This window comes from Oryctolagus cuniculus, chromosome 1, assembly GCF_051225735.1.
Source record: "Oryctolagus cuniculus isolate XC-2025 breed Fujian yellow rabbit chromosome 1, ASM5122573v1, whole genome shotgun sequence".
NCBI classification, from domain to species: domain Eukaryota; kingdom Metazoa; phylum Chordata; class Mammalia; order Lagomorpha; family Leporidae; genus Oryctolagus; species Oryctolagus cuniculus.
Genome location: NC_142867.1, coordinates 234,076,441 through 234,100,781, shown reverse-complemented (window position 1 = coordinate 234,100,781; position 24,341 = coordinate 234,076,441). Strand labels below are relative to the sequence as shown.

Here is a 24,341-nt window from a genome sequence, read left to right as displayed (position 1 = left end):
CACACGCTCACATAAACACAATGCACTCGCACTTGTGTACACCCACACAACACACCTCATGCACAACTGCCGCGCACACCCGCACTCGCGCACAGCCGGACATCGCTGCCACTCCCTCCCGCACTGATAGCAATCGATGCGTGTAGCCTTTGAGGATCGATTTGTGCCTATTTATTATTTATGCTAATTCACACCTCCTTCGCTGTCCTGCAGGGACCCCTCCGTGCCCCCTTGGGCCCACACGGTGTGAGCGCTGCTGTCTGGCCCGGGGTGAGCTCCGTGCCGTCCTCCGTGGGCCTGGCCCAGTGGGCTGTCCAGGCATTGCTCTAGGACAACTGGAGGCCTCCCACAGCAGTTTTCTGCACTGCTCCAAGCATCCCGGCCATCCCCGGGCCAGGCCACTGCCCCTCAGTGGAGGAGGGGACCTCATGGAGCCCTGTCCCCCCGCCCCGGCAGAAGCGAGGCCCACTGGGGTTGCAGGATGCCCTGTACCTGGCCTCCTTCCTTGCCCCTCCATGCCCACGCCCCCAGCCACCTGCCCGGCCCTCCGCCCCGCCCACCTATAGCCTCGCTGTTGGCTTTTCTGTCTGGTCCCAAACAACTGGGGAGAGAATCCTGTCTCCCAGGGTTCCTGGTGTTTAACATTTCCACCTGCACAGCCTCCCCTGTGCACCCCCACCACCACCACGTGCCTCTTCCGGAGGGACCCTGGTGGTCAGCTCAGTCCCACCCTAGCAAGGTGGACTCTGGTGGAGCTGGCCAGATCTGGGCTGGGGTCCACGCCTCCAAGAAGTCACTGTTCCCTGCACCCTGGGTTTCTCTGTCTGCAGAGCCACCCCGCCTCGGCCACGGTCGGTGATAAAAGCAGACAATGCTGGCACCTGCTGTGTCGGGTGCTTTACCTGTGTCACTGCGAACCCAGGCCACGTGCACGTCCAGGGGGTGGCCCGGAGGGGAAGTACAGCTCAGTATCCGTGCACAGAGAGCCTTGACCCAGCAGGGCCTGCTCTGTCCCGGGCACTCGGGACAATCAGGGATGGGAGGGGATGCATACAAGATGGGCTTTGAGAGCCGCAGGGCAGGCTGTAGGGGGCCGGAGGGCATGAGTTCACAGCCCGGAAGGGTGACTGTGGGCTAAGAGGCCAGGGACGGTTTCTTCCCAGAAATCCCCTAAGGGGATTTCTAGCTGTGTGGGACCCTGTGTGCTGTGTGGGATTCTAGCATGTGGTAGCCATCAAGACACGAGGGCCAACGAGCCTGCCTCAGCCCGAGTCTGTGGGGTCAGGAGCGAGATACCCAGCAGAGGGCATGAAAAAGGACTGGCCTCTTGCGAGACCACAGCCATGGGTCCGGCCACGGTCAGGGTGAACAGTGGCTGGGGGAGAGGCACCCTCCGCCGCCCGCCCTGTGGCTGAGCCAGCACTGCTATGAGACGGTGGGCATAGCCTGACTGCCCACCCTCGAAGTGGCCAGGACCCCCAGCCCTCACCTAGTGTTGGGGTCCTAGGACTGCTGAGCCCCCGCCCTGCCCAGCCTGTGGGCAGGCTCCCAGGCTGGGGGTGGAGGGTGGGGGGCTGTCGGGTTTCCTGATGTCACAAACCACTTGGCCTTTCCCCTGGGAATAGTTGGCAAGGGAGGGGTGGGGCTTAAAACAGCCCCCGCTGCCGGCCAAGCTCAAAGCCCCTTACGGCCTCTGTAGGCAGACTGCGGGGACGCAGGCAGCAAGTCTTGGGGTCCCCGGGCGTCAGGCTCCTCCCCGTGAAACACACACACCCAAGGCCTCCCAGACAGAGCAGCGGATGGGGGGTGTGTGTGCGTGCACTGTTGAAACTTGGTCAGCTTCTCACACAGCTGGGGTCCACGAGGCTGACCACCTGTGGCAGCACCAGCACACTCTCCCCCCAAAGTCCTCTCTCCTGCCCCCCCCACCGCGGCCGCACCCCTCCCCACCCCGGACTGTTCCCACTCAGCCACGGACCCCTGCGGCCCTCCTCCGGCGCGCGCTCGGCGCGGGGGGTGGAGGGGCTCCGAGGTCAAAGGGCACGGGGAGCAGCCCACCTGCGCCCAAGGCAGGAGTGGAACTACACTACCCAGAATTCCCGCGGCGCGCCGAAAAGGAAATGTCGTTTGTGCAAGGAGAGGCTCGGCGCCCCCAGCAGCTGCAGAGCGGGCGCGAGCGGGGCGGGGGGAGAGGGAGTTCCTGGGGGAGGGCGGGCTGCGTGCGGGGAGCGAGGGCGGAGAGCCCGGCGGGCGGGGAGGAGGAGGCGGCGCCGGCCGCCGCCGCCTGCGGAGCTGCATCCCGCGGGGCGCGCGCGGGCGGGCGGCGGTCCCTGCGTGCGCCGGCTGCGCTCGGGCCGGCGGCTGCGGGCGGACGCGGGGGCCGGGCCGGCGCAGGGGCCGAGTTTCTGCAAAGTTTGACCCGGTTGCCTTTCCGATGCTGCAGCAGAGCGAGGCAGCGCGGGGCGCGCCAGGCGGCTGCGGCGCGGCGGCGGGGCTGAGCGGCGGCGGCGGCACGCTCGCAATGATCGTCAAATAAAGGGGGCGCGCGGGGTGGGGGCGAGAGAGCCCCAGCTCAGCCCTCCGCCCCCGGCCACCCCCTGCCCCTGTCCCCCCCACCCCGAAGCCGTCCCGAGCCAGGAGCGGGGTGGGGGCCGGGGGCGCCCACGCCCGTCTTCAGACCCCAGGAGCGCCCGGGGACACTGCTCCGGGAAGCGGGTGGGGGCGTCCCGAGGACGTGCCCGCGGCGGGGCCAGGGGCGCGCGGAGCGCTCCGAGGGGCAGGTGAGTCTGCGGCGCCGCCCGGGTGGGGGCGTGCGCGCCAAAGTTCCCCGGTGGCGGCGAGCGCGCCCGACGCGCGGGGACCCGGGGCGGCTCGCGGCGGGCGGAGGCGCCTCTCCCTCGGGGTGGGGGGGGGGACCCCGGCCGGGAAGGGGCACGCGCTCGCTCCGCCCGGACGGCGACTCCAGGTGGCGGGCACGGAAGGGGCGCGGGGCGCCGGCCACCGGGGGCTGGAGGCGGTGGCGCGGTCCGCCCAGTGCCCCCTCCCCGCCCCCGGGGCCGGGCGGGTGTCAGCGGAGATGTCACGGGCGGCGATTATTCGCTGGTGCGCGCGGCGGTGCGGCGGCCGCTGATGGGGCGGGCGGGGAGACCGCGCAGAGCTGCGCCCCGCGCACACGCGTCGCCGCCCCCGTGCACCCCCGCAGCAAAGTTCGGCTCAACTTCCCGGCGGGCCTTGACGCCCTATCCTTTCCACCTCCTCGCAGGTCCTCGGCAGCCGCGGCCCCCGAGCACCGCCCGGGGCGCCCGCACGGCGGCCGGCGGCGGGGGCGTCCGGCCCGCGCCCCTGCCCGCTCCCTCGAGTGGGCGCCGACGGGGACCCGCGCCGCTCGGGCGCCTCCTGGAAGCGGCGGGCAGGCGCTCGCCCCGGGCGCCTGGACCTCGGCCGGCTGAGCAGAGGCCGCTCCGGGCTTGACCGGGTGCCCGCGGGACGCGTGCGGAAGGCAGGGCAGGAAGTCGGTCCTCGGCGCGCGCCCGCGCTCGCCTCTTCCTCCGAAGGCTTGAGGGAGACTCCCGGAGCTGCCATCCCCGCGCGGGAGCCACGGAGCACCATGGTGGTCCCCTGAACTGCAGACTCTTCCTTTTTTAACCCAAGGAATATCGGTGATTTTTTTGTGTGTGTGCGTGTGTGCATTGCTCAGAGGAGCCCAGGGCTCGGAGATGCAGCAGAATCCGTATTTATAAGAGGCCGGCGGTCGCTATGCGCAGCCCCTCTGCTCGCTGAGTTGTCTGCCCTATGGAGAGCGGTCTTGGGATTTGAGACTGCACCGCCGCCGCCGCCCTTCGATGCCCGCTCCGCCTGGGACTGCTGGCCGTCCCCAGGCTGGTCGCCGACTGCTGGTCGGCGCGGTCCTGTGTGCCATGGGCTGTATCCAGAGCATTGGCGGCAAAGCCAGAGTCTTCCGCGAAGGGATCAGCGTGATCGACGTGAAGGCCTCCATCGACCCCATCCCCACCAGCATCGACGAGTCGTCCAGCGTGGTTCTGCGCTACCGCACGCCCCACTTCCGGGCCTCGGCCCAGGTGGTCATGCCACCCATCCCCAAGAGGGAGACCTGGGTCGTGGGCTGGATTCAGGCGTGCAGCCACATGGAGTTCTACAACCAGTACGGGGAGCAGGGCATGTGAGTACACTCGGGGGCCGCCCCGGGGTCGGGGAGGGGGATTAGAGCCGGGGGCCTGGTTTCGGTGACTCCCCCCCACTGTTGGGCCCCCGCTGGGGTCCTGGCTCTGGAACCTGCCCGGCCACTGCTTCGGCCCCCAGGGCACCCAGCGAGGTGTTCCTCCCTTGTGTCCGCCTGGAGTGGCAGTCAGGGGTCGCCAGAGAGGCCGCCGCTCTGCCCCCAGGCACACGTGGCAAGCACTCCAGCCGGCCGGACTGGGCTTGGTGGCGGCCGGCCGGGCCGGCCCTGCCTCTGCGTGCGAATTTCTCGGATGCACCCTGGGGCTCCCGGTGGTGGCGGGTGTGTGTGCTGTGCCGCTGGGGAGCGCCCTGTTTTGAAAGCCGGTTTGCTTTGCAGCCGGGGCTCGTGTCTCCCAGGCAGTGTCCAGTGCCCCTGGGGTGGGATCCTAGCCCAGTGCAGCTAAGCAGAGCGCACTGCTCTCTGACGGGCTCCTAGGACAATGCCCGTCCCCGCCCCGGGTGGCCTCACTTCCCGGTTTTGCAGACGAGGAAGAGAGGAGACTCCACGGCAGTTGGAAGTGACCGCTGATGTAAGAACATCCTGGCCACGTGTGAATGAGAGGGCAGCGGTGACTGCAGGGTCTCCGCTTACTGACTGAGGTCCCGGGGCACCTAGCACTGGACACTGGTGGTGGGCACGCAGAGCACTGCCGCCGGCGCCCCAACCCCCCCTCCATGTCTGCCCCCCCTTCTCTGCACTGCCAGAGCTGCTGGAATCCGGTTCAGGTGCAGGGTGGGGGAGGGGAGGGGCGCTCCCCTTTCCAGGAAGGGAAAGGTGATTGTCATTCTGGGGGGCCCTTGCCCACGCCGCCTGAGGCCCTCCAGCCTCCTGGGCTGTGCGAGGCATCAAGGCAGCTGCCCGGAGACCAGAGCTTCCCCCGGGGTCTTCCGCTCAGCTGAATGTCTCTCCCATAAGGGAAGCCAGAGGCCCCGGCTGCACTTGGGAAGACCCGAGTGCCAGAGTGCGTGGGGCGGCTCGAGGCGGTGGCCCGGCCTGGGAGCCAGGGGCCCGAGGCGACCTCCCCCTCCTGGGCCAGCCCTCCATTCCTGGTGAGAAGAGCCTCGTGTATACTTAGACTCTGTGGTTCGGCAGCCCTGGGCGGGAGGCCAGGCTCTGCCACTTCCCAGGGCGTGACCCTAGGCAGGTTCCTCAGGGCTCTGGGAGCGGGGGCTAGCCGAGTCCCTTCCGGGCGGCTTCCCGGGAGAGCAGCTGCAGCGCCTGACCCGCGGGCAGCGCCACGCCAGGTTCCCAGGGGGAAACCTGAGGCAGGCAGATCTTGGCCTTGATGGGGTAGTCGTGGTGGTGCTGGCCGGGAGCGAGCCGGCGGCGCGTGGTGGCTGCAGCGACACGGTTTGGACAGGAGTCAGCTGCTCCGTGAGACTTTGCAAGAGGCTGGAGGCCGTTTCCTGGTCATTTGCTCTGACACCCCCGTTCGTCCTCCTGATGCGTGCGGTGGGTCCCCGACTCCACGCGGGTGGGACCAGCCCTGGGAAGGGTCAGGGGAGCAGCTCTGGGACGATGGCCCCGGGGCAGCAGGGCCAGAATGACTCACGGGTCCTGGCACGTGGGCCTTGGCCAGGCGGCTTTGCTATCTGGGAGCGGGGAAGAGGCCGTCGAGAGGCCTTAGCGAGTGGACAGGCGCAGCAGGAGCGTCCTGGGGCTGGAACACAGTGGCAGAAGCTGCTCACGGTCCTCGACCATGGTCGCCTGAGGAACACAGTGGCCCTGGCCGTGCCCTGCAAATGAGAGGGGTCGTTTGGAAGGCCTGGATGAAGTCTTGCACCCAGCTTCTTGCTGCATTGTAGAGAATCGTTTAGACGGGTTTAAAGGAGCCGCCCCGACCACCGCACCGGCCAGGTCTTAGGCTCTGCACTGGGGCCCGGGCGGCACCCCTGGGCTCTGTGTGTGCGGTGCAGGGACACGCCCCCCCCCCAACCCCCAGGCTGTGATGACCAGATGTCTCCAGGCGGAGCCCCGCGGCCCCTGGGAGGGACCCCTGTTTAAAAACTGCTGGATTTGACCTGAACAGTGGGGGTCAATCCCAGACACTGGGCGCTAGTGGCGCAGGGAGTGGGCAGCCAGGTGGCCGGGGTGAGGGTGGGTCTTCTCTGCAATGCGCTAGCATTCAGAACCTTAATATCACATACTTAACCGCAACCCATAATGCCCCAGACGCTCCCCCGCTTGCATTAATCTCTAAGCTAGGAGGACTTGTCAGTCCACCACTCGTGAGATGGGAACACTTAGCGACCCTGCTTCCCCCTGCCAGTTGGACGCCGACCTGCGTGGGGAGGGAGGGGAGATGGCCAGCTGCCCCCTGTGCCGGTGTGGCAGGGCTTTGTGTGGTTCGGGTCTGCTTTAGAAGCTACCCCAGCACGCGCCACATCCTGCCAGCGCCGCGGAGTCTCCTCCGTGACAAGTCACAGTCCCTCGCCTGTGTGGGAGACACTTGGCTTTGTCCCTGCTGTGCCCTTCTCTGAGCCCCCAGAGAGCCTGGCCCACAGCCAAGGCCAATGCCAAGGCCAGGGCTCTGCCAGACTTTGGTGGTGGGGGGAGGAGCCACGGAGCAGCTCTCTGGGTTGACAGGGCTGCCTCCCTGCACCCTCATCAGCTGGCGCTTCAGCTCCCCGAGCCTCGCTGTTCCTGTCTCTAGAATGGGAATGCCAGCTCCTGCCTCCTGGGGCTGCTGATGTGTGAGGGGTGCCTGGTGGCCACTCGTTATCCATTACTCCCTGTGCTGGGCTGCAGAGTCAGCGAAAGACGGCCTGCTCGGGCCCTTGTGTAGGGCAGAGCCTGGGGTGGTGACACCCCTGACGGTCTTCCCCGTGGACCTCTACTGCGTCGGGGTCAGGAGAGGCTGCCCCTCCCAGCCCGTGGCTCCCCCACCCCCTGCTCAGCGCCAGCAGATCCAGGGGACAGGCCCTGGAGGAATGTCCCTGGGACCACGTGGCCGCTTCCGGCAGCCGGGGCCTGAGCTCTGGGCTCCGCGCTGAACAATTGAGGACGAGGCTTCCTCTCTCTGACCGGAAGGCGGCTTCCCCCTCTGCCAGGGGTGAGGGAGGATGTGGGGGGGCGGAGCAGCGCTGCCCAAAGAGGACTCCCTTGACTGCTCCCGCCGCCGAGCCATCCCGGCGGCCTCTCGGGGCGTGTGAGGAGGCACCCAGCAGCCATGGTCATGGGGGAATGACAGTAAATACAGAGCCAGGTCCCGGCGTTCAGGGGAGGGCGGGTGGTGGGAGAGAAACTAGGTGCTCAGGTGGGGAGCCCGGCTGTCCGTTACAGCTCCAGGGCCGCGTGCCCTTCCAGTCTCTGCTTCCCCGCTCTCTTACAGAAGCTGGGCGCCCCCAGCCCAGGGCCCGGCTCATCGGGCATCCGAGAAATAATCTCTGGACCAATGAGGTGCCGCACAGGGGTCTGCGTGGAGATACCCGGGGGCGGGCGTACGCCCCAGGGGCTGCGTGGAGATACCCGGGACGGGCGTTCACTCCGGTGCCACTCAGAGTTGCCAAAAGGCTGGGACGACTCACGCGCCCCTCTAAGGGGGAAGTGAGGGACGCGCTGTGTGCCCGCATTGCCGCCAGTGACGAAGTGTGGCAGGAGGGGAGGGGATGAAATCGCATTGCTGTGTTAAAAAAGAAAAGGCTGAAAACGGGCTGTGGGGTAGGAGCCTGTTTTTGGTCGGTGCAAACAAACACTGGGCACGCGGAGCATGTCCTGGTCCTGTGCGGGTCTTCCGAGACTCGCCTGGAAGGCAGGGAGGGCCGGCCATCCGGCCTCATGCCCTGGCGGGTGGCCTGCGGCTGCAAACTCAGATTGCACCGGCCGTTGGTCTCTTCCCGCCGGATAGACCCAGAGCCGTGGCCTGGGCGAGGTGGCGGCGGCGGTGGTGAGGGGGGGAGGGTGGGCTCTGCCGGAAGCAGCGGGCTTTGCTGCTGAGGGGGACGTTCCCTGGGGAGACAGAAGCTCTGGCTCCTCCCCCTGGGGCTGGGGGAGCAGGGTGGGTGCCTGGGCGAAGGAAGGGGCGGCCCAGAGACCGAGACGTGAAGCAGGAGTCAGGAAACCGTGGGAGGGGCTCGTGGGCCGCGGTCTCTGTCAAATGGTGAAACTTCTGCAAAACGCTTACCAGACGGTAGGGTCTGTACAGTTGGGGACCCGCTGGGAGGACCCCTAAGCTCCTGCCTGGGCCGTGGGAGGGGCCCGGAACCAGGGCAGGGCAGGAGAGCGGGGGCTGCAAGTCCTTACCTGCACAGGTGTTGGGCTTGTGCCACTGCTGGGAGGTGAAATCCTATTTGGGAGAAATCGTTTAAAATTAAGGTTAAGTTATATCTTAAAGCAACGCATCGGCCAGCGCCGCGGCTCACTTGGCTAATCCTCCCGCTGCGGCGCCGGCACCCTGGGTCCTAGTCCCGGTCGGGGAACCAGTTCTGTCCTGGTTGCTCCTCTTCCAGGCCAGCTCTCTGCTGTGGCCTGGGAAGGCAGTGGAGGATGGCCCAAGTGCTTGGGCCCTGCACCCCATGGGAGACCAGGAGGAAGCACCTGGCTCCTGGCTTCGGATCAGGCGCGGTGCACCGGCCGTAACGGCCATTTGGGGGGTAAACCAATCCAAAAAAAAAAAAAAAAAAAAAAACCAACGCATCTACGCCTATCTATTAGATACGTTCCTCTATGTCTCCAGCATAGCCTGTCTGCTACGGCAAAGGTGTTTCTTAGGAGGGGCTAAATCAGGTTGAGTTAAACACAAGTGATTAATTTTTAAGGAAAAGCATTAAATGACTAAGAAAATATAGAAGACGTGTAGCAGGGGACCCACGTGAAGGAAGGGGCGTGGTGTCGGTGACCTGAACCTTCAAACAGAGGGGACTTGGATTTCCCAGCTTGTTAGAGCTCAGAACTGCAACCCCGTGGCCTGGGCATTTGCGGTCAGAGACAGCCCAGGACTGGAGAGGGCCTCACTAGTGCTGGGGGAGAGAGCCCAGCGCTACACGCCTGGGGGGTGGGGGGCACGTGACTGACAGGGCCCTCATTGGGGCTGCAGGTCCCAGAACCGTGGGGAAAGGTGCAATCCTGGCAGCGAGCCCTAAGGGTATGGAGGTGGTGGTGGCACCTGCCCCCAGAGCCTCCGAGGGCCTCCTTGATGGGCCAGCCTTGGTGGGCTGGCAGCTGTGCTTGGAGCCCTGAGCTGAGACCACCCCACAGGGAGACCCCCGCCCACTCTGCCGGGGGGACCCTGCCCACCAGCAAGGCCGGTCTGTAAGACCTTCAGCCTCTGTGTGTGTGTGTGTGTGTGTGTGTGTGTGTGTGTTTTGTCCAGGGTTCTGTAACAGGTCTGTGGGTGAGAGCTGGCCTGGGCCTTTTTTTTGGTCCTTGGCTGGCTTGCTTCCTGCTTGTGTGAGCCTGAACCAGACCGCTGACTTTCCTAAGTCTGAAGTGCACCCACGGCCTGTCCCTGGCATTGCGGCTGTGCCGGCCCTTCCTGGGAGTGGCCGCTCCGCAGGGTGAGCAGAGGCGCTGGCACTGAGTGGCCTGCCTGCCCCGGGCTGTTAGACCCCGTGGGGCCAGCCCGTTTCTGATAGCCCTCCGTGGGGGCCCCAGGCACCTACCGGGCCTGGCTCTGGACACGCAGCGATGGCGAGACAGGCGTGGCCCTGGCCGTCTCCGCCCTCATGGACGTTGGGGGAGGAGACTGCTCACAAGGGTGGTGGAATCACCGTGGCCCCCGTGCGTGTGCCAGAAAGCAGCGAGACCTGGGGCCAGGGTGCTGGTGTCAGGGGCACCTGGCCTGGTGCAGGGTCAGGGGCTCTAGTGCCGAGTGGTGAGCTGCTCCTGGCTGGGGCAGGCCTTGGGGTGGGGGATGGGGTGCCGGGCCCACTGGAGGAACCGAGAGTGAGGGTGTGTGTGCTCATGCGTGTGTATGTGTGCTGTCAGCTCCATCCGGCTCTGAGGGCACTGGGGACTCATGGGAAGTCTACTAGGGTTGGAGCAATGCAGTCGGGTTTGCATTTACATTTTTTTTTAAAGTTATTTACTTAAAAGGCAGAGTTAGAGGCAGAGAGAGAGAGAAACAGATATTTTCCATCTGCTGGGTCACTCACCAAATGGCTGCAATGGCCAGAGCTGGGCCAATCCGTAGCCAGGAGCCAGGAGCTTCTTCTGGGTCTCCCACGTGGGTGCAGGGGCCCAAGCACTTGGGTCATCTTCCACTGCTATCCCAGGCCACAGCAGAGAGCTGGATCGGAAGTCAAGCAGTTTGGACTTGAACCGGTGCCCATATGGGATGCTGGCCTTGCAGGCAGTGGTTTAACCTGCTAAGCCACGACACCAGCCCCATTGTTTTAAATTTTTAAATTTTTTAAGACTTATCAAGAGGCAGAGAGAAAGAGGCAGAGAGGGAGAGAGAGGAAGAATCCCATCACTGGTTCACGCACCGGATGCCCACAGCTGCCACGGCTGGGCCAGCCAGAGCCAGGAATCAAACCCGGGCGCCCCACCATGGGACACGGGGGCTTTAGCGCCCAGGCCGACTGCCTGCCCCCAGATTTGTGTTTTCAAGAGATCATGGGGGACCTGGGAAGGAGGCTGGGAGACTGGGGAGGGGTAGGGGGCGCAGCGTGTGCGGCAGCACCCGTGCCAGGCCCGGAGGCTCACCTCACCCATGTTGAGATAGTCTCTGAGCAAGCGTCCTCGTGTCCAGCTTTCGCGTGAGGTCTGCTAACTCCTTCTCCAGTGTGGCCTTGGAGAGCCACAGAGGCCAGTGCCGGGAGCTGCCCTGGGGAGCAGAGAACTCAGGGTCTGCCCGGAAGCTCAAGGTCACTCCAGAACCTCAAGGTCATCCCAGAACAACTGAAAGGAGAACTTACAGAGGAAGCAGGCGCGGTGTGGCGTCCATTGCTTTAGGAGCGTGTTGGAGATGGGCTCACAGGCTGCCAGTCACCGAGGCACGCCTCTGCCCACCGGCCCTTCTTCAGTGGTCTCCAGGAGCTCCCGTTCATTGTTGCCGACCTTGGAGTCTCCCGATTTCACCGTCACAGGAACCTGGCCGGCGGAGGTGGGCAGGAGTAACCACAAGCCACGGTCCGGGCAGTGGGGGCTCAGAGAGGCTGTGGCTTGATCCCAGAGCGAGCGGCCGGGCCTGAGCTTGGATGCTGGGCTCCAGTGTCCTTGACCACTGTCCCTGCCATGTCCCCCGTCGGGAGACCCCCGCTGGCCTGGTGATGACGTGGAAATGCGGCGTGGCCCAGGTCCTGAGTAATGCCCCATGAGACACCGCTGTCTGCCAGCTCATGCCGGTGGGGTGACCAGGCCGGGGCTGGGTCAGACGGGGCAGCCCGACTGCCCTGCACGAGGCCTTCTGCAGGGCCAGAGCGAAGCGCCTGGTTCCTGAGAGAGTCGACATGGGACCAGCTCCGCCGGGGTTGCTGGCACAGTGCACGCTGGGGCCTACAGTGGTCAGCAGGTGCATGCAGTGGTCCTTCGCCACTGCTGTGGGCCCCAGGCCGGAGGGACAGGTGGGTCCTTCCGACCCGTGGGGTCTTCTGAGCTGCTGCCAGGTTCCCTTGGAGCCAGCGGTGCTTGGGGCCAGGCAGGAGGTGGCCCACCAGGCAGGCGTGTGCCCGTCTACGGATTGAACAGGAAAACACAGCATGGTCACGTTCCTCATCACTCTTCCTGTGGCGGCTGCAGTTTTGCAAACTGCTACCGTTGAGTGACACATTTTAGTAGAGACATATGCTTTTTAAAAAACAAAAAACAACTTAGGGTAGCGCACAGCTGGCACGCGGCTTGCCGCCCGAAGCCGTCGTGCGGCCCAGTTCCGCACGCTGGCATTGCCGGGCAGCCATCACCCCACCGGCCCCCACCCGGCTCCGGTGGTCTTTCAGCTCCCCAGACTGAAGCCCGGCACCCAGCCAAGGACGGCCGCGCTCTGTCCCCGCCGCCCCTGCTCCCCGTCACTCATCCTCTGTGGTGTCTCAGCAAGCATGGCCTGCGTGGGTGCCTCGGCACAGTGGAATGTGGTCACCTGTGTGTGACCGGCGGGGGGCTGGGGTCAGACGGCACAAGGCCTTCAGCTCCTTGGACATGGAAGGGGGCAGGGCCGGTGTCCTGTGGACACTGGGAGCAGAGCCGTGGACGGGAGTGCAGGTTGTAAAGCAGCTTGTTCGGGAGTGCGCCCCCCACCCCTCCGAGTGCACGCTGGAGTGTGGACCCAAGGAGTCCCTGGCCGGCCGCGTTCTGGGGGTGCAGCTGGGAGCAGGACAGACCCAGTCAGGCCCCCGGGGCCCCTGGACTTGGCTGGACTCCTCTGGAGAAAGTGGCCTTGGCCCCGCCCTCTGCCCTGCTTGCTTGGTTTGTCTGGAGGTGGGGTCCACGGGTCCCTAGAGGGGACAGGCCTCCTGGCCTCTTCCGTCTGCAGGTTGCTGCGGCGATGGAGACCAGGTCAGGTAACTGCTTGTGCTCTGCCCTGGACGGGCGAGTTGCTGCTCACGGTCCTCGTAGGGACCAGGATTATACGTGGGAAGCGTCTGGGGTCCCGGGGACGGGGGTTTGCGCAGGCCGAATGTCACCAAGGTGTTCCCAAGTTAAACTTTCTGTAGCCTGGCCGCCCATTCCACCCCAGGAAGGCCAAGCCCTCTGGGCCCCGACAGGGTGGGAGCCAGGCCTGGCCAGATAGGGTCCTGGGGCACCCCCCCCCAAGGAGGCGCTGGTTAGGGACGGAGCTGGGGCGGGTAGGGGGCAGGACGAGGCCATCCTCGCCATGTGCTCCCTGTGTGACTCTCCCAGGGGCTAAGCCCCATGGACAAGGGACCGCGGCTGCCTTGTATGCCACGGGGACACGGAACGGCTGCCCCGAGTGGCTGCCCGAGTGACCTGTGGCCTTCCTCGCCCTCAGGTCCAGCTGGGAACTGCCCGATCTGCAGGAGGGCAAGATCGAGGCCATCAGCGACTCGGACGGGGTGAACTACCCCTGGTACGGCAACACCACGGAGACGTGCACCATTGTGGGCCCCACGAAGAGAGACTCCAAGTTCATTATCAGCATGAACGACAACTTCTACCCCAGCGTCACGTGGGCCGTGCCCGTGAGCGAGAGCAACGTGGCCAAGCTGACCAGCATCTACCGGGACCAGAGCTTCACCACGTGGCTGGTGGCCACCAACACGTCCACCAACGACATGATCATCCTGCAGACGCTGCATTGGCGAATGCAGCTAAGCATTGAGGTGAACCCCACCCGGCCCCTGGGCCAGCGCGCCCGGCTGCGGGAGCCCATCGCCCAGGACCAGCCCAAGATCCTGAGCAAGAATGAGCCCATCCCGCCCAGCGCCCTGGTCAAGCCGAACGCCAACGACGCTCAGGTCCTCATGTGGCGGCCCAAGTACGGGCAGCCGCTGGTGGTCATCCCGCCCAAGCACCGGTAGCGGCCGGGGCAGCCGCTCGCTTCGACTCACCGGTAATAATACTGCTCAGAACGAACCCACGCACCCTGTGGTCATTCAGCAAAGTACAACCTCTCTACCTTCAGTGGGCAGACCCCACCGTGCCAACGCCCGCCAGCGGCACGGGGCAGCCCCGCGTTCGGCCCACGGGGTCTCCCCCGACCCCCGTCCCTTCTTCCCTCTCCTTTTCTCATGATCTCCGTCGCCCACTTGCAACAGATTCCCCGAAACACTGCTTTTTCAGTTTTCTTTCTTTTAACTTTTCTTTGTGAGGTTGGGGGGTGCGGGGTGGGGGGAGGAGTCGCTTCCCCCGGGAATGTGGCTCAGGCCCAGGATCAGAGGCTGATCCGTGCCGTGGGTGGTTTGCCGGGAGTGGCGGGACCTCCCCTCGCCGCCCCGTGTCCTCTGACACGCGGCCTTATGTAGATTTGCTTTGCCAAACTTTTGCCTTAAGCTGAATTTAAAGGGAAAAAAAAAAAAAAAACAAAAAAAACGGAGAAAGCTAGCAGGATCTCTTCTCCTGCTGGTGGTTGGGGGCGGGGCTGGGGACGCGCCCCACCCGAGCCCCTCCTCCCGGCTCTCTCTCGGGAGAGATGCAGACGTCAAACCAGCTGCTCCTTCTGTGGTTTCCCAGGCTGTCCGCCCCTCCCCCCGAGGTTCCCTCCCCGGTCAGGTGGAGGAGGCGTGTTTGCTCTGGAGGGCAGGTGTGCCCGTGGTCTCTCCTCTCATCCCAGCAGCCTTAACTTGCCTTGGGTGGCTCTCCGGGGGAGAGGGAGGGTCCCGTGAGCTGGAAGCTGTGCCCGAGGGATTTTCAGGACAGCCCGGGTCGGAGAGGTGGGGGCTGGCTGTGCTTCCCTCGCTGCGTCCCCAGCCTCGAGCCCCGGGGGCTCCAGCAGTCCACGCTGGCTGCCCTGGAGCCCACACAGGGCTCCCAGCCGATTCTCAGGGATGCCGCTCGCGGGCTGTCTGGCCCCGCGCGGCACAGGGAGTGGGGGTTGGGGACACAAAGCCCCCAGGTCCAGGGCTTGGAGGGCTCAGTGGTGGCGGGGGAGGGGGCTGGGCTGGCACAGTGGGGGCCGAGGACGGCCCTCTGGCGCCCGGGGCCTGGGCCTGAGCCACGCGGAGGTGTGTGTCGGCAGGGCACGGGCTGCTGGAGACACCTGGCTGCAGCCACATTGCTTCAAGCTTGCCAAACCCACAGCTCCCTCCCCACGGTCCCGCATCGAAAGTGATAGCAAGCACAGAAAACTGTCAGGTCGGAAAAACAGCCCCCTTCCTGCTGCACAGAGCCACTTGCCCGAGCCGACCCCTTGCTCTCCTCGCGCATGGGGTGGCGTGATTATTCCAGGGGTGCTCGGCCACCAGGCAGCCTCTGAGCCCAGGCCGTGCCACCAGGCTGCAGCTGAGCCGAATCGCACTGGTGTGGTGCTGCCGGCCGGTGCGGTGCTAGGGAGCCCCATGTCGGGCTGGGACCTCCCCGTGGGGCTGCAGGGGCCCCTTGGGGTGCGCGAAGACCGTGCCGCCAGGAGAGGCTGCACGCCGAGGGGGTGCCCGTGGGGCCCCAGCTCCGTGTCCAGGACTGGACATGGCCTCTTGATGGGAGGGGCCTTCTCTACACTCAGGTCTTGTGCTAAGGAGACAGCCCGGGTGGGGTGGGGTGCGAGCGGGGCAGAGGCCCCCAGCCCCTTTGCATTTTCTGAGTGGGGGGCAGCAGCCCCTCCCCTGCATGCCCGCCCCTGCCCACCTTGCTCCCTGACTCACTTTCTCCTGGGGGTCCTTTCTCTTTAGCCTCGCCGCCGACACCGCAGGTTGGGGCTGGGGAGACCCTGGAGGGCGGCAGGTCCCACCCGGGCCGCGCGGCGCCGCCGGGGTCTCGTCGCTCAGCTCTCGCTGGTGCAGCGCAGGCCCCAGGCTTCCTGGGCTGTGAGTGCCCTCGGCCCCAGCGTGGACACGCGCTCCCTTCTCCCAGCAATAAGAGCCATCTTTGTCCTGGAGAGTACTGTGACAACAACCAATGCACTTGCCCGGAGGCACAGACTCCTGAAGACAATGTAAAGTGAATTTTTTTTTCTAAAAAACACAAAGAGAAATAAAATGTAATTTTAAAGTAGACTTGGCTGGGATCTGGATGCTTCTGGGGCGGGGTTTCGTTTTGGGGGGCACGTGCTGAGCCACTGAGGCTAGGACTCTGGTGTGGAGGGCCTGCAGGGCAGGGGAGGCCGCCTGGGCAGCTCAGGGGTCTCAGTGCCCGGCCGAGCATGGTGGAGGGCGGCAGGCTTGGGGGTCGAGCCAGGACTTGGAGGCAGCGTGGCCTTGGGCAGACGTTAGGGTGACTGGTGTCTCCACTGGGCCCAACTTGATCACCCCAAGACCCACAAACCTGCCTGCCTGTGGCAAACAGCCAGGACGAGGTCGGTCGGGAAGTGGTGGTGGTGGGAGGGTCTAGGCCCGCCCTTGCCCTCGCCAGTGGCCAATGTGGGGCTGGGGCTCTGGCCATGGATTCCCTCCGCCCTGGGTGGGGGCCCAGGGCTGCTGTGCAGATCTTGGATCCGCAGGTGGACCACGGGTTCAAGGCCGTCTGCGAGGACTTGGCGCAGGACGCTTGTACGGAATGGGGATCCTCCACGTGGCTCTCTCCTGGCTGGTGTGGGGCGCACACGTGGCTGTTCCACTCCGCGCAGCTCCCCAGGGCATGCTGGGAGCGCAGAAGCCAAGCACCCGCTCGGGGGGCCGGCGCCGTGCGTGGGTTAGGCCGCCGCTTGTGCCCACTGAGCCAGTTTGTGTAGCGGCTGCCTCCCATCCAGCTCCCTGCTGAGGTGCTGGGAAGCTGCAGAGAGTGGGCTGCGTGGGAGACCGGAGTTCCTGGCTCCGGCCTCAGCCTGGTCTGGCTCCGGCTGTTGCAGCTATCTTGGGAGTGACCCAGTGGACGGCTCACTTGCTCTTAGATAAACCTAAAAAACACAAAAAGCCGCCCCCTGAGGAGGAGGCAGAGCCGCCAGCCTCGGCACCGCACTCAACCTGAGCGGATGACGGTGGAGCACACATTTGGCGCCCAGTACTTACTGGTTATTACTCCTAAGGGGCCCCCATGCCTTTGCTTCCCCACACCCTGGGTCCCCACGGCAGGAAACGCCTTCCCCGCATCCGGAAGTCGGGGTGCAGTGAGTTATCTGGGCCCCGCAGCGGCAGAGCTCACTGCCAGGTCGGCTGCAGCCCAGGCTCAGCCCTCCGGGGCCGCGGGGGCCTGGGGCCGCTCTGAGAGGAGCCCCCCCTCCCCCTGCTGTTGGGGGCTGGGCTCTCACTGCAGCGCCCGCCCGCATCCTGCCTCCTGTGTCTGGGATGCTCGCAGGAAGCTGCGTAACGGCTCTGCCGGCTGCTCTCCTCCCACACGGCTTCTGGGCGGTGCTGGGCACTGTTGTGGTTTAGCTTTCGGTTGTGGAGTCAGCTGTGACCTCTGCCCACAAGAGACCGTAGGAAGTGTGTGCATGCGTGTGTGCACACAGAACAAGGGTGCAGGTGTGTGCATGCACAAACATGGGTGTGTGTGTGCACAGAGCACACGGGGTGAGGACACAGCACAGGGTGTGGACACAGAGCGCGGGGTGTGCACAGAGCACGGGGTGTGCACAGAGCACACGGGGTGAGGACACAGCACAGGGTGTGGACACAGAGCGCGGGGTATGCACAGACACGGGTGTGCGCAGAGCACAGGGTATGCACAGACCACGGGGTGTGAACACAGAGCACAGGGTGTGCACAGAGCACGGTGTGGACAGAGCACAGGGTGTGAACACAGAGCATGGGGTGTGTGGACACAGAGCACAAGGTGTGGACATAGAGCATAGGGTGTGCACAGACCATGGGGTGTGAACACAGAGCACAGGGTGTGACAGAGCATGGGGTGTGTGGACACAGAGCACAGGGTGTGGACAGAGCACAGGGTGTGGACAGAGCACAGGGTGTGAACACAGAGCATGGGGTGTGTGGACACAGAGCATGGGGTGTGGACACAGCACGGGGTGTGCACACAGAGCATGGGGCGCAGTTGTGCAGAGAAGTGGGGTGCAGCATAACCAGCAGTAGGGGAACACTGAGCTGGCCCACCCAGGACAAGCCAGAGGACGTCGGGATGGAGCTTTGTGCTGCCGTGCGTGTGTGTCTGGGAGAGCCGTCTGGGGAGGGGAGCGCGACGGCGGCCGCTAGCAGAGGAGTGAATCCAGTGCCTTCCGTCTGTAGTGGCAGCCGCGCAGCCTCCAGCGGAGAGCAGGTCAATTTAGTTCAGACTGGACGGGAGACACAGACAGCAGACTGCGCCCAGCCGCCGCAGGCCCCCGTGCCAGACACGGGCCCGGGGGTGCCAGCTCTCCGGACGGGGCCCACGATGCCTGCGAGGAGCAGCTGCTGGTCACCCCACACGCAGCTGCCTGCCACCTCCTAAGTCCCCCGCGGGAGACCCATACAAGCCCTGGGCTGGAGCCATTTGAAAGGGGACGTAGACTCGGTAGGCTGGGCCGTGACAGGTGACTTTCCTGCGGCCATCGGTCACGTCTCTGCTGCCTTGCCCTGTCTGGCCCACGGAAGGGACCCACGGCCTCCCAACGGTCCCCCGGCGAGGAAGCTGCCGAGCGCCGCTGGTTTCAGACGGCCGCCCCTGCGCCCACTTCTGTCTCTGCCCTTGCTGCTACGCTCCGGCTCTCCCGCGGTGCCGAGTGTGAATTCCGCTGGCGAGGGGCCATGGAAACCGTGAACAGCGAGACAAATGCGTTTAGGGAAAGAGCAACCCTCAAAACTGACTTCCGTCCCAGCGGAGGGCAGCCCGGCTCCTGTCCGGGCAGGGCCCGCCCACCGGCCCACCCAGATGGCAGGGCTGGGAATGGGAGACAGGATTGGCCTCCAGCGGCCTGTGCCCTGGCTCGTGGTTTGTGGTGGCCTGGCTGAAGGGTGGCCTGGCTGAAGGGTGGCCTGGCTGGGTGTCTCTGCGGTCAGATGGGCGCTATTCCTGGCTGCCACTTGCCTTGCTGAGTGAGGTTGGGCGGTGGGGGGGTGGGGGGAGGGTCTCCTGGCCTCGTGAGCTCCCCAAGCCAGAGACGCACACCCCTGGCCTGCCCCTGGTGTCCAGCCCAGCGGCGCTGTGGCACTTTGGCTCAGTGTTAAACCTCCAATGCCCCCCTGCCCGCCCCCGACGATCCTCATCACGGGGTGGGGGTTTCACTGTAGCCCAGAGACTCCTCCTCTTAGCCCGGGCTGACTTCCCACTAGGGCCCGCCCACTGACACTCTCGCATCCTCACTGGGCGCTAGTGGTCAGACAGCGGGGTCACCATCCCCCTCCTGCGGCTTACTGGGATGGAATTCCCAGACCGCACGGCTCACTCACGTCACACGTGCACTTCTGGGACTTTTGGGGTCTTCGTGGATGGATGCGGTGGTCTTAGCCCCTTCGGGCTGCTGGGGTGGCTCAGAGACACACAGACAGACTTCTCACAGTTCCGAAGGCCTGAAGTCCAAGGTCAGGGCCAATTTGCTTCTCGGGTCGTAGGTGGAGCCTTCTCCTGGCTTTCTCTCTCTCGGGCCTCTTTTTTGTTAAAAAAAAAAAAAAGTATTTACTTATTTGAGAAGCAGAGAGAGAGAGAGAGAGAGAGAGAGAAGTCTCCCTCTTTGATTCAGTCTCCAAATGCCCGAGATGGCCAGGGCTGGGCCGGGGTTGAATCCAGGAGCTGCAAACTCACTCCAGGTGGGTGGCAGAGACCAGAACACGGCTGCCTCTCGGGGGTGCCAGCGGCAGGAAGCTCCAGTCACACAGCAGGAAGGGACCCAGGCACTCCGGTCCGGGACGGCTGGTCTCACCGGCGGCCTGACCACCAGGCTAGATGCCGGCCCTCAGAGGTTGACTTTGATGCAGAGACACTTTGGAATCTGCACACAAGGGAGCCTCAGACAGCCTGTGGAGAATATGCAGAAAAAGTATACATGAATTTTAAAACTTGTGGATCAAACTTGCCCTTTAAAAAACATGTGTTTCCGGCCGGCGCCGCGGCTCACTAGGCTAATCCTCCGCCTTGCGGCGCCGGCACACCGGGTTCTAGTCCCGGTCGGGGCGCTGGATTCTGTCCCGGTTGCCCCTCTTCCAGGCCAGCTCTCTGCTGTGGCCAGGGAGTGCAGTGGAGGATGGCCCAAGTGCTTGGGCCCTGCACCCCATGGGAGACCAGGAGAAGTACCTGGCTCCTGCCATCGGATCAGCGTGGTGCACCGACCGCAGCGGCCATTGGAGGGTGAACCAACGGCAAAGGAAGACCTTTCTCTCTGTCTCTCTCTCTCACTGTCCACTCTGCCTGTCAAAAAATAATAAAAATTAAAAAAAAAAAAAACATGTGTTTCCATCAATTTGGAAGGCAACGCGACACAGAGAGAGACAGAGACAGAGAGATCTTCCATCCATTGGCTCATTCCCCAAATGCCCACAACCACTAGGGCTGGGCGAGGCCAAAGCCAGGAGTCTGGAATATCCCAACCAGGCTCTCCTTGGGGTGTCAGGGGCCCACACACCTGAGCCATCCACTGCCTCCCACAATGCATTAGCAGGGATCTGGATCAGAAGCAGAGCAGCCGAGGCTGGAACCAGCACTCCAGTGTGAGACAGGCATCGTCCGCGGCGACTTAACCCGCGGAGCCGCAACACCTGTCCTAGACGTGCCTCTTAACTCCCTGCTTCCAGTGTGTCTTCATCTTGGTCCGTTTCTCCATTGCTCCGAGTATAATAACATTATAAAGAGAAGAGGCTTGTTCGGCTCATAGTCCTGGAGGCCGACGGTGCAGTGGGCACGGCGCTGGCTCTGGTGAGGGCTTCCTGGAACCTGTCAAACCCCGGGGAACGGCAGACGGCACGTGGCAGGAGCGCATGCACGCACGAGAGAGCACGGGCGAGACAGGAAGCCAGCGTGAGGGGAGGGCTTCCACTCCAAGCTGGCTCCGGGACCCGGAATTCGTGCAGGGAGCAGTGGCCCCAGTGGCTCAACCACATCGCAGCAGGCGCAGCACCTCGCGGCGTCACCAGCCTGGGGACCAGGATTCCAGCACAGGAACCTCTCGGGGACACGCTCAAATCACACCCAAACCACGGCAACCACTGTTGTTGGCCGCCGTCCTCCAAGGCCCATGTGGGTGGGGGTGCTGGGGCCGGAGCTCAGCCACCGGCACCCCCAAGCCCCGCCACATCCTTTGCTGCAGGCTCTGGACAGTGACGCCTGCCTCCCGGGACTGCCGTGAGCTTGTCTACCGAGGGCTCAGCCCGGAGCTGCGCCTCACTGGCCCCTGCAGACAAAGCCTTTGGTGCTGCTCATTATTCTGTCTTTATTCCACTTTTAATCGTGATTAAATACACGCAAAGTCTGTGTACAGTCCCGTCGTGTTGGGACGTGCATTCACGCTGTCACGTGACCCTCTCCGGGACTTTCTCAGTGTGCAGTTCTGGAACTCAGCACTCCTGACACTGCCCTTCCCCACCCTCAGCTCTGGGCAACCACCAGCCCACTTCACTCCCGTGGGTCTTGATGCCTTCTCCAAGCAGAATCCCAGGGCGTCCGTCTCACAGAGCGGAACGCCCTCTGCGTCCGGCCTCCGTGTAGAGGCGGCAGGATCTTTGTCTTGTTTGAGGAAGGCGCTCTGTCTGAAGCTGGAAGTCCTGATAGCCCAAGGGCATCCTCGTCCCCCAGCCCGGCCGCGGCTGGATGGGAGAGGGATGCTAAGAGCACTATGCAAGGAAGGGAGCATGTGAGGGTGGGGGAAGAGGTGTGTGCAAAGGAGGGAAGGGTGGGGAGCGCCTTGCTAAGTGCCACGGTGAACCTGAGTTCAGGGTGACCTTGAAGAACGTCTTAAGCCCAGGGTGCAAACTTGGGCTTCTCAGATCCTTTTACGTGAACATGGTCTGTCACAGGATGCACACAGTCTGTCACAGGATGCACACGGTCTGTCCCTGTGGGACCTGGCGGGGACCCAGGGCTGCAGCCAGAGTGCTCCCACCTGGCCGCCAGCTGACGTCATCGTGGGATAGTGGCAGGGGCACCTGCCCTGATTTGCAGCCGTCCCTCGGTTTAAGGCTGCAGATCTGGCCGTGAGCAATGGAAAATGAGCTCCCTTTGGGACTTCTCGCCTCCCGACAGTGAGGCGTTCTGCACCGCGGGGCCTCTGGGCGTAGGCCTGGCGGCCGAGCACCTGTCAGCAGATTCTCACCGCAGTGCAGTGGACCCAGCGGTTAGCACAGCGCCGAGGACGCTGCTCCGTGCAGGGCGAGAGCAGTTCCTGCAAACAGCCTGCCGCTTCCTGTGCAGGTGAGCGAGAGAGGCCAGCCCGGCTGCTGCACTGTCTGACTGCGCCAGGCAGATTCTGCCTTGTTGGCCAATTGCACACCCCCCGACACTGACGGAAGGGATGTGCAGCTGTCCCGACGCGCTGAGGAGCCTACGGGGACTTGGGGCGACAGAAACGGCCGTGGAATGGCCAGCAGCCCAGGAGCAGCTGAGTGTGTGCTCCGTCTTCCTTCCCTGGGGGACTTGGACACCCACGAGGGAACCTCCACCTCCTCCTTGGCTGGTCGGGGTCCTGCAATCCGGGCCAGTGGGCCCCAAAGCCTGCATCCAAGAGAAAACTCCTTCGGGGACCAGTTTCACCCCGCCCTTGGCAACCCCCAGCACAGGGCCTGGCTCTGGCTGCTGCTTCTTGGGGAGGTAGAAACAGCAGATTCAGGCCCACAGGTGCACCTGGGATGGCACAGTGGCTCCTCGCATAGCATGTCTGGCCTTCTCACCTGGAATCTGAACACTCTGATTAGAATTCTAAGACTGATTTATTTGGAAGGCAGAGTGACAGACAGGGAGGGAAAGAGAGAACTTCCTTTCGCTGGTTTATTCCTCAAAGGCCACAGCTGTTGGGACTGGGCCAGGCCAAAGCCAGGAGCCAGGAACTCCATCCAGGTTGCCCCTGTGGGTGGCAGGAAGTCAGGCACTTGAGCCATTGTCTGCTGTTTGCCAGGTACCTCAGCGGGGAGCTGGGCAGGAGGTGGAGCAGCCGGGACTCAACCGGCGCTCTGATAGGGGATGCGGTTAACTTGCTGTGTCACAATGTCTGTCCCAGGATTCTCTTTGTTAAAGAGAAGGGAGAAGGAGAAGTAGTGCTCCTGAAACTTTTTGAAAACAGCCTTATTCAGGTGTAACTGACAAACCATATGCCGAGGGAACCGAGTGCTGGGTTTTGGCACGCGCGCACCTGCAGCCGCCGTCACGGGCCAGACAGGAAACACCCCTCCCCCCAGCTTCCACCTGCTCTCCATCCCCAGGCAAACACAGATCTGCTTTCTGTCACGAGGGCGACTTTGTGTTTTCTAGATTTTTATACTGAACGGAGCCGTCCAGTGTGCACTTTTTCTTCCTCTTCTGGCCTCTTTCACGGGGCACCAGCATGTGGGAGCCACTCATGCGGGCGGGTTTGTCGTCCCTTTTCACGTGGGCGACAGGCGGGTTGTCTCAGGCTGCAGCGACCAATCCCTTGCTGCAAACGCGGGTCCAAGTCTTGGTGGGCGCACTCGGATGCTTTCAGTTCTCTGGGCTGAATTCCTAGGAGTGGGATGGCTGGATGGCCGGGTGGGTGTGGCTTAACTTTTTATTTATTTATTTGAGAGGCAGAGTTACAGACAGTGAGAGGGAGAGACAGAGAGAGAGGTCTTCCTTCCGCTGGTTCACTCCCCAAAATGGCCACTACGGCCAGAGCTGTGCCAATCTGAAGCCAGGAGCCAGGAGCTTCTTTCTGGTCTCCCATGGGGTGCAGGGGCCCAGGTACTTGGGCCATCTTCTACTGCTTTCCCAGGCCACAGCGGAGAGCTGGATCGGAAGTAGAGCAGCCTGGACGGGAACTGGTGCCGATACGGGATGCCGGCACTGCTGGCGGCAGCTTTACCTGCTACACCAGAGCGCCGGCCCCCCAGGAATTGAAGTTTTAAAATTTAAAAAATGTAATTATTTATTCAAGAAAGAGCCCCCTTCCTCTGGTTCATTACCCAAAGCCTGCAATAGCTAGGGCTGGGGCCAGGCTGAGCCCAGGAATCGGGAACCAAGCCAAGTCTTCCATGGGGGTGGCAGGGAACCTCCGACTTGGGCCACTGCCTGCTGCCCCCGGAACGTGCACTAGCGGGAAGCTGGAGTCGCAGGGGCGCAGGGCGCCAGGACCCGACCCAGGCCCCCGGGACACCTACAGTGCGTGGATGTCTAGTTGTCCCAGCAGCACTGTGGAAAAGCCTATCCCTTCTCCGGTGCACGGCCCTTTCAGCGCTGTTGACGATCAAGGGCCCGCATACGTGTGCGTCCAGTTATTTCTGTTTATCCCAACTGATCTTCTGTGCACTGAGATGCACTTTATCTGACAAAAATATCGCCACCCCAGCTTTTCTAAAAAAATGTTTATGTTGTCATATCTTCTCCCATCTGTTTCTTTTTACCTTATATTTCTTTTTCTAATATTTTAAATTCTTTTTATTTCATCTGAAGGGCCGAGAACAGAGAGATAAAGATCTTCCATGTGCTGCTTCACGCCGCAGTCGCATGCAGCAGCCAGGGCTCAATCCGGGTTCCCCGCAGGGGCGGCGGGGACCCCTTTACCTGTGCCATCAGCTGCTGCACC

The 24,341-nt window shown here is 63.7% G+C and overlaps 1 protein-coding gene and 2 long non-coding RNA genes across 7 annotated transcripts; 1 reads left to right on the top strand and 2 right to left on the bottom strand.

The window, feature by feature from the left end:
- The first annotated feature begins 2,228 nt into the window (after positions 1 to 2,228).
- FAM78A (family with sequence similarity 78 member A) lies at positions 2,229 to 15,784 on the top strand. 4 transcript variants are annotated; one of them, XM_002721944.6, is made up of 3 exons: positions 2,229 to 2,780; positions 3,263 to 4,180; positions 13,128 to 15,784. In XM_002721944.6, the coding sequence occupies exons 2-3, from the start codon at positions 3,843 to 3,845 to the stop codon at positions 13,654 to 13,656; spliced, it is 867 nt and encodes a 288-aa protein (XP_002721990.1). In that variant the 5' UTR covers positions 2,229 to 2,780; positions 3,263 to 3,842; the 3' UTR covers positions 13,657 to 15,784. The 4 variants fall into 4 exon arrangements, with proteins under 4 accessions (XP_002721990.1, XP_089177694.1, XP_089177697.1 ...); XM_089321568.1 differs by lacking the exon at positions 2,229 to 2,780 and having other exon boundaries at positions 2,885 to 4,180; XM_089321571.1 differs by lacking the exons at positions 2,229 to 2,780; positions 3,263 to 4,180 and adding an exon at positions 4,956 to 5,692.
- On the bottom strand, positions 5,699 to 13,121 carry LOC149128911 (uncharacterized). 2 transcript variants are annotated; one of them, XR_016226157.1, is made up of 4 exons: positions 10,886 to 13,121; positions 10,333 to 10,466; positions 8,483 to 8,525; positions 5,699 to 5,976 (listed from the first exon to the last, which is right to left on the bottom strand). It is a non-coding gene; the product is annotated as an uncharacterized LOC149128911 (long non-coding RNA). The 2 variants fall into 2 exon arrangements; XR_016226156.1 differs by lacking the exon at positions 5,699 to 5,976 and having other exon boundaries at positions 8,377 to 8,525.
- On the bottom strand, positions 15,489 to 20,861 carry LOC149128910 (uncharacterized). Its single transcript, XR_016226158.1, has 4 exons — positions 20,220 to 20,861; positions 19,403 to 19,615; positions 19,051 to 19,248; positions 15,489 to 16,625 (listed from the first exon to the last, which is right to left on the bottom strand). It is a non-coding gene; the product is annotated as an uncharacterized LOC149128910 (long non-coding RNA).
- Between the last annotated feature and the right edge of the window lie 3,480 nt (positions 20,862 to 24,341).